This window comes from Falco cherrug, chromosome 4, assembly GCF_023634085.1.
Source record: "Falco cherrug isolate bFalChe1 chromosome 4, bFalChe1.pri, whole genome shotgun sequence".
In the NCBI taxonomy this organism is placed as follows: domain Eukaryota; kingdom Metazoa; phylum Chordata; class Aves; order Falconiformes; family Falconidae; genus Falco; species Falco cherrug.
The window spans coordinates 37,547,647-37,560,535 of record NC_073700.1 but is presented as its reverse complement, the minus strand read 5'-3'; the positions used below and the strand labels follow the sequence as shown (position 1 = coordinate 37,560,535).

Sequence of the window (12,889 nt, the reverse complement as noted above, 5' to 3'; positions counted from 1 at the left end):
ACCCATAACACCTTTGTCTGGTGGAGCGGTGCCAGGCTCAATTTTGGGGAGGTATAGCTAAGCCACGTTACCAACTCTTGCTTTTCCGTGTGTGCCTTCAGCAGGTTCCTATGAATTTCCTGGCAGAAACTTCTTAAACTCTCAGGGCTGTCTTTGGAGAGCAGGAGATGCTGCTGAAGAAAACTGACTGAGGAAACAGCAGGTCATAGGGCAGAAGAAAATCTTGTTGCTGCTGAGAGATGTAAAGCCATATATTCCCATCACTCTTAGATTACTTCTTCTCAGTTTTGTTCAGCCAGCTACCTACTGCAGGGTAAATAAGCCTTCACCCAGGCAGAGGACTGTTTTCTCAATTGAGTTTGTTACCTGACTTTGTTTGTTTGTTTGCTTCTCTTAAACATTTTAAGAAAGAGAACGCTGCAATGCCATGCTGCTTGCTAGATGAAGAGGCATCTCGGAGAATTTCTGCAGCCCGTGTTCCCGTCCCAATGCAAAAAAATGTCATTGCAGTGGTAACAGATGGAGCAGTTGAATCAAATTCAAAGGACTTTGGAGAGTACACATCACTTGATGTCCTCACTGCTTAGGTTTTGCCTCCCTTTTCAGACTCAGAACTTGGATAAGACATCCTCTGGCATATGTTACGGCAGCTGATCTTACAGGCACCATCAAGATAGTTCTACCAACATGAATGGATAGCTTTTCCTGTCAGCAAGGGGTTAGTGTAGTGTTTAAGTTCAATTCAGTTCAGTTGTGGCATCTGGCCTCCAAGTTCTTTGACGCAGTTTCTGAATTGACACAACATTACACTGATGAAGCCTGGGCCAGGATAGGTGAATGATCCACCCACACACCCAAAACAAAGTCTGTATTTTCTTTTCACACATCTGGAGTGAAATACTTCAGACTTTAAAAAGCCTTTCGCACGTATATCAAAGTTGATGTCCTGTGTGCAGAACTTCTGTCCACCCAGTGCTGGGTCGAGGGATGCCACCTTGGCTGGGATGGGTACACTGTGATGTTGATTTGTAGTGTGAAGTAAGGTATAGCAGCGAGGTTCAGGGGTCTCAGACTCTGCCCACACACAAGTTACCAGCATGCTGTTTGATCATGAACAGGTCAGTTCATTTTCTCTGTACTTCTTTCCCCTTTGCTTGATACTCACAGCACAAACTTTGGGGCAAGTTTTGTCATGGTTCTGTAAGACCTGTCATGGTGGTGTCTCCATGAGTACTGGAATACAGACAAGCAGTGAGCTTGCTTTAGTGTGCTGTCATGTGAAAGAAAGCAAATGGGTTCATGTCCTGACCTCTCTTGTGCCATCGATGGTGCCTGTGTACAGAAAAAGCAGAACCCTACTAGCCAACTCCAGAGCTGAATCACGGATTTTTTTGGGGCTCTTTTCTGCTGGAGTGATCTGCAGTAGACCAAGCCTTCCAGCTTTTTCTGTGAAGTGAATTGCTCAGACTCCTGAGCACTGTAGTAATCTATAGATCATTCTAAAATAAATTTGTAGTCCTTTTGTGCGTAAGTTTTCTTAGAAGTTTAAGACTCTTGAACAGTTAAATAATCTAATTAAAAGATTGTTGGCTTGCAGCTATAGAAGAGAAGTGTGCGGCCATGACCTACAGAAGCAGCATTTTCTGATCTAATGGACTGTTCCTAGGATAAGACTCAAGAGTGCTTGACCATGTATCTGAAACTTCAGTGCCTGCTTGTTCCTGTTTCTCTCTGACAAATTGCCTGCCTGAAAAGTAGTTCCTGGAATGACTTAGACTGCTTCTTCTTAGCCAAAACTCAATGAATCATGTTAAACACTTTTTGTCATCCAGCACATTTGCTTATTGAGGCCCAGAAGACTCAAACATCTTTTTGAAGCCATTGGGGAAGCCCATGTTTAATCAACAAAATGTAGATTAATCCCTCCTTGTCCTGTACAGAAAAGGCTTTATGATTTGGGGAGAGAGTTTAAACCAGAGGTCTCTGCTAGACAAGAGTGTGCTCTCCCAGGAGTAAACTGTATAATTCTAATTAATTCAAAGCTTGAACAAAAAGACCAAATGTTTTGGCTTTTAAATGTGCTCGGGTCACATAAATACTGTAGTGATGGGCTTAAGCAGGTGAAGAGTTTTATTTCTATTTGTACTTCTGAGCCACTCTTTGATCTGTGGCAGATTACTTCATTACTCTTGCCTCATCTTCTTACCTGTAGAAAGGAATAATGGGGGCACACTTGGCTGGTTTTATTTCTGTGATTTGAGGTGATTCGAGGTCTTTCAAAGTAAAATGCCTCTCTAGTCCTAGTTGTTACCTTTGTTGGAAACATTGCATTAGGTCTTTATGTGCACTATGTCACCGTTGGAATCCAGCATCTTTCTTTACAGTGTTGGGAATGTAGCAAATCCAAGAGGAAATATAAAAGTGGCAGGTTTGATGGGGTTTGTAGTATGTTGAAAACATATGAATGCTGGGATTAATAGGCAGCGATTGCTTTAAAATACTTTAATGCCTCTAGGCCAGCCACTTTCCTCCCTTATTCTGAAAGGGGGAGAGGTTTGCACGTGTGCTGTATCCACATGAGCACAAATTAAAGGTGAGTTCTGCCTGCTGTTAACATGGAGTTCCCATTCTGATGGAAGTTTGGGAAAAGAGAAAGATTCTTCCAATCCTTTTGTCATTATTGGGTCAGTCTGTCTGATTTCTAGGCTTAGTGCTTGCTTTAGGACTGTGTTTTCAAGCTGGAAGTCAGAGGGCTGGCTGCTTTTAGTGGAGCTAAGAGAAACACATTGTCATCGTGCTTAAAACCACTATAGAGAGAATCTGTGCTTCCTGTTGAAAATGTGTAAGGGTTCATAAATCACAAAAGGTTGAAGACTCCGTTTCTAGGAAATCGGTGCTCAGCCAACAGAGCTGAGCAGCACGTGGCACGGTCTTTTCTCCAAGCGTGGATCTGATTTCCTTGTTTTGTTTCTTTTCAGCTGGTGTGAAGTTCAGAGTCCTTGAGCAGCAGGATGGAAAACCTCTTCGACTCCTCATGCAGGTAGGCACGTGTGCCCTGCATGATGTTTTCAGCTGCAGGCTTCCCTTCGGACTGACCCCAGGGTCCTTCTGTTTTCTGTAGCAATTCTCAAACTGGTCCCACCAAAAGGCCCCACTTAAATTTCAGCTGTAAAAGGCTGAAACAAGGGAAATACCTTTCACGTTGCAATGAGTGGCTGCTGCTTCTGTTCTTTCTAATATCCTGCTTGAGTCCTCAGTTTAGAGAAAATACAGTGTCCTGTATGGTGTGAACTGAAATGGGAAAGACAGGTGAAACATGGAGCTCTGTTACTTGTGGAATTAAGGCTTCGTGTCATTATCACCTCACTTCCTGGCTCTGTGCAACCTCACCTTAATAACTGGGGGACACTGAGAGAAGCAAAAGAAGGCAGTTAAACCATCCAGAATGAAGGACTAGTAAAAGGTCTTCCCTGTCAGATGTGTTGAAAAGCCTTAGCTGCTCCGTGATGCCGGCAAGGTGATTGTGTGGGTGAGACAAGAAGGAAGGGCCTCCTGTTATTCTCCTGAGTTGCTCTGGCAAGGTGTATAGGAAAAGCTTACCTGTGCTTTTGTAACCTTGCATTTCTATGCTCTGTTGTCAGAGATACTAAAGGAACATTTTTTTCTGGAAAGAAATGATGTAATGGTAGCAGTGAAGTTCTCTGTTATGCGTTCAGGAATGATTGTGAAATTTCCATTTCCATGACTTTGTGCAAGTACTGCCATATCACAGGGTCGCTTTTCTTGCTCTTTGCATCCTAGGAGAAGAGTCTGCAAGTAGCGTACAGAATTTATGAAAAACACTTGGATGCTAAGAGAGTGTGTGGGAAGGAATTGACTGTGGCTTTCCAGTTCTTTTGCTTTTTCCATCACCGGTCCAGCCCCAGCCCTATTTCAGCAGAGTTCAAATTAGCACAGAATCAGCACACCAGCTAGCAGCAATTCATAAGAGAATCCCTTAAACAGATGTCTTCTAGGGCAAAACTAGCATTTCCTAAGCATACTGTTCCCAGTTCCTGTCTTTTGGTAGGGCAGTGGTATAAGGACCAAAATCTGTCATTTTCTGTGACCAGAGGACTCCATAAAAAGGAAACCAGACAGTAGAGATGGGGCACAGGTGCTGCTGGGTGGAGAATTCGTCATCAGTGTGTTTATGAGATGGTAGATTGCTTCTCCAGAGGAGAAAGATCACGCCTTAGAGAGCAGAGTCACTGGGTCATATGGATATGATGGATTTTCCTTGGACCACTGCAGAAAGATCCTTTTGCTATCTAGAATATAGCATAAGTCATCATATCAAGAGGTGGAAGTGCTTTAGCGGATATCTCTTTTGACCTTCTGTTCAAATAATAATGAGCAGAGAGTCAGTAAAGGCACTTCTTTGCTCTTTGTGCTGGTGGAAATGGAAAATGGGCTCGTGTCAGAAATCCTGCTGAATATACCACTTTCTGATAGGCCTTTTGAGAGGACAATCTAAAAAGCCTATTTTTAAGTGACGTGCTAGAATTCTTATTTATGGTCGGTGATGATATTCTTTTCTAGAAATTTGGCAGCGGCTTTGACCCCTCACCGTATGGTAGCCCCCTGGAGCCACACTTGATGGAAGTAAAGCTGTATGCATATAACTATGCCCAAAATAATTTAAGCTATAGGTGACTGATACATTCACAGCTGTCCTTTGGGACACTGGTAATGGATTAGAAACCAGTAATGCTGGTTTTGAGCATTCGCGTTCAGCTTGTGGTTCAGCCAAGTGATTATTTTTTATTTTTAAGATAGTGTCACTGGAATGCAAATTCCAGACTCAGGCAAGCAGAGGGTGGGGGATGATATTTCCATTCCATTTGTTACTTAATTTTCTTCTTTCTACTAAAAAATACATAGTTCAGTGTTTTCATTACTGTTTAAAATCATTTACTTTGGTGCACAAGAAGAAATATTTCTGACATTGTGGCTCAATGATAGCTGATAGCCCAGTGAGAAGACAGGGTGCGTTTGATTCATCTGTGTAACTTCTGCTAGAAATGTCATCTTTCACAGCAATTGCTTTGAGAAAAGGGTTAAGCAAAAGAGGAAGGGAAAAGGGAACCGCTCCATTATGAAACAAAGGATGTCTATTATATCAGGGTATATTATAGCTTTGGACTACAGAAATTGCATAAAAGGAACTCGTATTGCCACTTCACTAATAAACGTTTGCTTTTGTTTTGCTTGTTTGTTTCCATTTATAATAGGAGAGGCAGATACATGTCTTGTTCTGGACGTAAAACCATCTCTTGTTATTTTTCAGTAGGCAAGTGTTACCGCTCGGTATCACCACTCTGCCTTGGCTTGATTTTCAACGAGAAATGTTGTGTCCAAACCTTCCAGCCCACATAGCTAATAGTCAAAGGAACATACACTGTGTATCTCCCTGGTATAGCAGCAGTTCCTATCCTCCCCCAGCATATTTTCACTTAAAACATACTGGTTTGCCTACAGCTGAGGAAATAGGCAGAAATAGTTACTCAGGTTTTACTGTTGTTTGTTTTGGGGGCAGGGCTCTTTGGTCTTTTTTTTCCCCCCCCTATTTTTTCTTTTTTCTTTAGCTAACTCTGTATGACTGCAATGCGATGAGATTGGTTATAGTCATGCAGAACATCCCATAAATGCTGTGGTCAATCCTTGGCCTTTAGGCTGTAGAATGTGTTTGAAATATGAGCTGCATGAATTTGGGTTAGACATACCTCAGGTGGTATGAGCACCGCTCTTCTGTTTCTGGTACTAATTTTGATTGTGTTAAGAACTAGCTTCCTGTGACTCTGTTTGGGATGCATTTATATCTGCTAACGAGTCAGCGTCCCACAGCTGGACCACTCTGGGGCTGGCGGTTCTTTGGCTTCCCTCAGCCCGTGCGACTGCTGCCCTGGCCTTTTTCCTGAACTTCACAGGGATGCTTCTGTGTACAGGCGTTTTATCCTTCTGCCTCAACAATGTTGTGCTTTGAAAGGAATTTGACAAAGGTCTCCAGGATTAATTGTAATGAACTCATTGGTTAATCACCCTTTCCAAGAGCTCCATCTTTGCAGGCACTCTGAGTTCATCCCCCACTACTGCATGAGCACCAGACAGCTGAAGCAAACTGGTGGTACAGGCAAACTCCCAGAAAACTGGTTGTTCTTCAGTGGACAAAAGAAATATTCAGCTTTTGACAAAGTAGTGACTGTCTGCATGGGTTTTGCTGTCTCTCTCCTTTCGGTGGCTGGATTTTCTACTGTGAATTATAGTCTCCTTTCATGCAGCTGCTTGGTTGATTCCAGCATAGCTGGACCCTTTCACTAGAGAAGGATATCCTTCCATTTCTCCCCACTGTCCAAGCTTCCTCTAGCTCTGTAAGTCTCACCTCGACATTTCTTGTCTGTTTTCTGAGACCCACCATTTCTGTGTCATCTCTTTACTCTTTTGGAGACAATCTATTGCTCTGCATCCTTTTCATGCATCAGATCTTGGCCAGACGGGATCAATCCTCCGGACTTCACCTATCTCTCTACCCTGGAATGAGATTTTTTCCAAGGTCTAAAATCCTTCTGTCTCTGCTCGTCCAGTTAACATGTCTGTCTGCCTCCCCCATCTTCAGAAGGTCAGTACAGCAACTTTGTGACCATAATGAGAGGCCACGAGCTTCTGCAGGCAGAGACTCCAGACATGGTCATTCTTGGGATGGTGATTGAAACAAAATTTTAAAAGGTGAACTCAGCCAAGGAGACTTAAAATGGTGATGAGCAGCTCTGCGTGGCATTGTGTGCTATGCATCCCATTCTGCTAGGACTTTGTTCCACTGGGTAGGTATCAGGTGATATCGGGTGTAGCTTAAACTATAGCTGTGGGCTGAGGGCTTAGCACATTAAAGCAGTAGGGTCCTAAAATATACAGCTTGACTGGCACATTGTAGAGGAGTTCCTGAGAGTTGCAGTGCACCCCCAACAGAGTATTGCTGTCTGCAGCGAGAGCCTCCCATCCCTCCAGCCACTGCAACCTCCTAACGCAATGAGGCAACAGTTCTACACCCTTGTGTAATGAGCATCACTCTCAAATCCTAGTGGTGCTTGCGTCTGCATCTCTGCTTGAAAACGATTCTAATAATACTCCCTGCCAAGCTTGATTTGTTAATGTTTCAGGATGTTGTAGAAGGCTACACAGCTTTAGCTAGCCAGAGAGGGATTCTTACACCCTGTGAGTAGCAGTATTGATGTTTTAACAGAGGCCAGTGCTATGCAAAAGTTGCACTTGCCCTCCTCAGCTGCCTGTGTTTCTTACTACAACACATTTTAATTGTTGCTATCCCTCTTTTTTCTCATAGATCAACCCTCTGTCATATAGCAGTGTGGTACAGACATACAGGCTGCCAACCTACAGCTGTTACCCTAAGGATTCCTGGACATCTCTCTGCAAGAAGCTGTTCCTTGGAGAGCTAATCTACCCTTGGAAACACAAAGGAGAGAAGCAGGACTAAAGACGGCAAAAGAGCTTGAGAGACGGTCAGGAGAACATATTGAATCCTGATGCTTTCGGACCAAAGGCATCTTAGAGCCAGCAGCTGCTAGATCCCTTTAATTAGATTTTGGTAACATGGGAGCAGCTGAATTTTTAAAGGCAAGTATTTTTAAACATTATTTTTCAACTTTCCTTTTCCCTGACACTGTGTTTGTGTAATATGCAAATGATTGTTTTTGAAGCAAAAGGTTAAATCCATCAGTGCCTCATGAAACCAGCATTTAGTGTAATCGAGGAAGAACTCCTGAATGGTTTGATGAAATATTATCTCCTTGCATGTAAGCTCAGAGGGCTGTATTAAAACAGCCCTTCAGGTGGTTCAAAGCCACAGTGCTGAGGTGCGTTCTGCCAAAGGGTATTTTGGACCTTTTATGCTTCAGCCTTCAAAGCAGCTGATCAAAACCAAGGTGGAGGATCAGCTTGTAGAGTCATACACTGAAAAAACTGTACAGCGGGGTTATCTGGGATCATAGGATGTTTATTCTTTTCCTTTTGGGTGGGCTTGGATTCACTGCCGCTGTAGCACCAGAGGAGGTGTTAAGCGTACAAACAGCAGGGCTGGAGGCCCAGAAACACAGACTGTTGTACATTCGTGCATATAGGGTCTCATCTACATTTTTTCAAAAGCAAATATTGTTTTGGGGAGGGCTGAGCCCAGAGCTGACACGAAAACTGAAGTGCAGAGCGCATAAGCCTCAGACCCCAGACTGCTCAGCTGCCCAGTGGCAGCTGAGAGCTCTGGGCTGTGCCAGGGCTCAGGGCTCCTTGCTTAGTCGCAGTGTAAGGCAAACGCACCTTTGCTGAGCCCAGCTCTGGCTGCTGGGTCTGCCAAAGTGCTGCAGCAGCCCAGCTTGCTACGCAGCTCAGCCAGCTCAGGGAAGCGTGTGCCGCGCTCCCTTACAGGGTCAGTACATCGCCCTGGTCTCAGGGCCCAGGTGGGAGCCTCCTCATGTGGGGCCTCATCTTTTGCACTTTCTGATAGTCAAGGAGCTTTAAAATCTCATATCTCAGATATGAGGCATTTAAAGCCAATTCTGTCCCTGAAACTATAGACATGTTTCCCTTAGGAGAGTTTTCTTGCTTTGGATACTACCTCCACAGTGCAGCAGTGCTCAGCGTGTCAGTGTCCTGGTCTGAGGGTGTGCTCATACTGGTGTGAGTCTTCTATTCCCTGTCCTGGGGACAGTGCACAGGAGTGTGATGTCCCACTGGGTGCTTTGTTGTTGTGTAGACATTTACATACAGTTGTTACTCCGAAGTACGCTTTCTCCAGGCCTGCTAGCTCCTCTTGCCCCAGCTGAAACAATGATGTCGTGTCATTGTACCCTGCTGCTGTGTTGCGCGCCCAAAGTGACTGCAGTAACTGGCAGGTGAGAGGTGTGCTGGATCCGGGCCCCTCTTCCTCTGCCTGTCCAAGGAAGCGAGGATGGAGGAGGAAGAGGAGGAGGTGTTGTGGCTGCAGTGCTCGGCCCTTCTCTGGAGGGCTGCCTGTGTATTCCAGTGGGAGCAGGTGGAGGCAAGGCAAGGAGCCGTGGCCGGGTGCCCTGGGCTTTAGTAGCCTTCAGTCAGCACTTCCACTGGCAGGATAAGAGTTTCCTACCCCAGCCCTACGTCTCATCCGTGTACTTGAAGCTGTCATAGAAGAGAAGGGGATATGGCCCCACTGATTTAAGACATCCCTGCCAGCTATATTTGGGGGTTTTGTAGCTGCTAAAAGCCTCTCATGGTGCAGCCACTGCCCCTTCAGTGATAGCTTGATCAGGAGGAAATGAAGCTCTGTAGGCAGGTGCTTGTTCCAGATAATTCCTGAGCAGGCAAACACAGGAGCTGCCAAGGTCTTACAGTTTTCTTAAGGACTTCAGGAAGGGAGGCAGTATTACATGGGCACTGCTACCCAAAGACTATGTCCTATGACCTCGATCCAGGGAAGAAGGGCACATCGCTGAAGAAAGCCAGCATGGCAAAAGCCCTGCTCTGCCATCTGCCACTGCAGGCTCTGGGTAGGACATCACTGGCTGCTGGAACTGGAGAGATCTTCATTCTTCTTTAATAGTCAGTATTTAAAACTCAGGTACAAATACAGTATTTCCTCTCTTGGAATATCAGCGCCCAAGTGTTTCTGTCCACTCCAGCTGTGAACAATCCAGGTTGTGATCCGTTTAGTGGATGAATGGTCTAAATAAAATTTGTGACTTCAGCTTAAGTCAGAGTCGTGGAGACCCATCCTTACCTGGCACTCAGCAGAGCAGATTTACACTTTACCTCCCTCTCATGTTTCCACTGCAGCTACTAAATGATATTCCCCCTGCTTCCTCCCACGCCTGCATAGTTTGGTTTACTAAATGCTCTGAGAAACTTTATTATTTTTGGTCTTGTGAAAATAATGTTCCTAATATCCTGGCTTTTAAAATCTTTCTGTGAGACCAGACAGCTCACGATGGTCCTAATCGTGGCTGTCCTTTGGGATCAAGTGACCCGAAAGCCCCAGAGACAGCACAGAGCCATAAAAACCAGCAAATGTGGCCTTCCTATTGGGAACCTGCCAAACATATTAGATGTTCCAGTCTAGGGTCTGTTTACTAAAGGCTGATACTGACTCCAGGGATGGTGAAATGTCAAACTGAGAAAAAGCTTCTCTTCAAACCCAAGAGCCTGATTCATCTGCAACACAGAGGACCTTGAGTAGCCCAGCTGGGAAATGACAGACTCTTCTGGCTGTAGTTCTCCTGTGCCACGCAGAACTGGTGCCTGAGCTGTCTTACTGTTTCTCATACTCGGCATTCTCCTGGCCCATGATGGTATCTGAGCCTATGAGTTTCTTCTGCTGGATATCTGCCATGTCTCTCCTCTTCCTTTCCAGTCACTGCTGTGAAATAGTCTTCCCCCACCCTTTTCCGATTCTGCGCAGAGACAGTACAACAACTTTGCAGACATCCTGCTCAGGAACATTTGACCTTATGTCATCTCTCTAATTAGAAGTTGGGATCAGCATCATCTTCCACAGCAGTGCAGACTGTCCTAGCCCAGGCATTTCCTCAGGGGAGAGGCTGCTGGTGAAGCTATGGCTCTGCTTTATCCTCAGATCCGTATTATCCATATCAGTCCTTGGATGAGAAGTAGTTAAAGATTTCAGATCTTCTCTGATTCCTACCACACATCCCTTATGGCAGTTAGCAAGCAGTCTTTGGCAGCCATCATTCAAAGACTGTAATCTTGCAGACTTTTTTTTTAATGCTGCATTTCCTTATTATTATTTCTTCCACCTTATGGTTCCCAGTGCTGGCACAACACTCAATATGCCTCTTTACATAGGCATGGGTTGTGTAAAGGAAAATGTGATTCACTATATGCAAAACCCATCCTAGATAGAAATTCTGCCTTTGAGAAATACTTTCCTTTCCTAACCAGAATAGCATGTGACAATGCTGAAAGGAAATCTCAGTAATTATGCTGCACTGAAGGCTCTGGTTATGGTTTTGGGAGTTTTCCCTGATCCTGCAGCTGGATTGTGCCTTGTTCTGCTGGCACATGTGAATATACCGTCAGGCCCACAGAAAGAGTGTTGCCCATATGTATAATCCATATGTTGACTTACACTCTTGGGAGCGTAAGGCAGGAAAATCTCCTGCTTTGTCATCATGCAGATAATGAGTTGCTTTCCTTCTGCTCTGTGCTGCCTGATCCTGCTTCCACAACACCATCTTCCTGCTGAACTCAAGCCCTTAGTGATTTACTCCTTGTGCTTGGACCTGGTGATCACACCATCACAGAATCACAAACTGGTGGAGGTTTGAAGGGGCCTCTCTAAGCTCATCTGGTCCAGCCTTCTGCTCAAGCAGGGCCACCCAAAGCTGGTTGCCCAGAACTATGTCCAGATGGTTTTTTAATATCTCTAGGGATGGAGACTCCACCATCTTGGACAACCTGTGCCAGTGCTTGGCTGCCCTCACAGTAAAAAAGTGTTCCCTGCTCTTCAGACAGAATTTCAAGTGTTTCAGTTCATGCCCATTGTCTCTTGTCCTATCATCCTGTTACGCTGAGCTAGAGACACCATAACTCAAATCTCATCAGTGAATTTGGAGATTTGCAGTCCCACATTGTCTCTGTTCTGGAGCAACCCTATTCAGGGACTGTTCAGCAGTCCCTTTGCTTTTTTGGGGGTGCCTGAGCCCTCTGTGGTTACAGATGGTTGCCTGCTCATGGAGTCAGACACCTGACCTGCTGTGTGCCAGCTTTTCTGGACCTGGTGGCAGAGAGCACTTGCTCTCCAGCCAGACTCACTGCCCGCACAGAGTGGAAGCTGCGGGGGAGGCAGAGCAGACACCCCCAAGCTGGCAGTGCAAGGCCACCTGGCTTGGGGAGCCGCCTTTGTGCGGTGGCTCTGAGGCTCTGCGTGGCTGATGGGTGGCAGCACCCTGTGAATACAGATGGGACGTGTCTGGACCTCAGCTGATCCATCCACATGACATGAGGCCACGGGGCTTACCAAGCTAGTTCAGGAGCTTTTGGAGTGTATTCCTCTGTGCAGGATAAACATGTTCCGAGCAATCCAAACCTTACACGGGCAGCTGATCTGCCTTCCTGGATGAGAAGAGCGTGCTCATCACTTTGCATCTGGCCCACCATTTTGCGTTGGGACCAGAACAGCTTGCTGCTTGCGAGAGTCCGTCCCCTTCAACTCTCAGCTGGCAGCCCCACATCCACTACTCATCCGCATCTGGGTCTGGACCTCAGACCGAGAATGCTCAGACTTCATTGTCTCAGCAAGCTAAATAGGAGGAGGATACTGGCGATGATGAATGCTGCAGGTGACAGAAAGTAAACCCTTCATTTCCAGGCAAGCGATGAGGCTCAGGAGCAGGGGGCAGTGCTGGGTGTGCTGCTTGCCCGGGTGAAGCAGAGCCAGGGCCCTGCCCTGCTCTCCTTGCAGGGAGAGGCTGCCTGCTCAGCTCCTGTCCGCAGTGTTATTTAAGCATCTGGCATTGGGGAAATTCATGAGAACTTCACAATTGTTGTAATCAATCCTCTTATTTATAATGTTTTCTGTTTTTAAATAAAGTATTATAAAAGAATATTGAACGTCTGGTTTAATGAAGTGTGTGTGTGTGGTCATTTGCCTGCAAAGTTTGACGAGGAAGTTTGATGCGCTGGTTAAAAAGCACTGGTACGTTTTCTCTTTGCATTCACATAAACTACCAAGTGTTAAGCAGGGGCAAGGTGCTCACATAGCAGCAACACTGTGGTCATTTTAAAATGTCACCATTAACACCATTTGAAGGTGACTTCCTTCCCCACCACAGCCCTGATGTAAAACGCA

At 45.5% G+C, this 12,889-nt stretch overlaps 1 protein-coding gene across 9 annotated transcripts in view; it reads left to right on the top strand.

Annotated features, from left to right (window-relative positions):
• PIGQ (phosphatidylinositol glycan anchor biosynthesis class Q) overlaps positions 1–12,646 on the top strand; it is a 38,814-nt gene extending 26,168 nt beyond the window's left edge. For 7 of the 9 annotated variants that reach the window (XM_055707415.1, XM_055707419.1, XM_055707413.1 and 4 more), the window contains exons 10-11: positions 2,979–3,040; positions 7,379–12,646. In XM_055707415.1, coding sequence (XP_055563390.1) covers positions 2,979–3,040; positions 7,379–7,531 — 215 coding nt within the window. In that variant the 3' untranslated portion in view covers positions 7,532–12,646. Of the gene's footprint in view, positions 1–101; positions 1,528–2,978; positions 3,041–7,378 lie in introns of those variants that run through there. The other 2 variants (XR_008731781.1, XM_055707421.1) reach the window with 2 other exon arrangements.
• Positions 12,647–12,889: the final 243 nt, after the last annotated feature.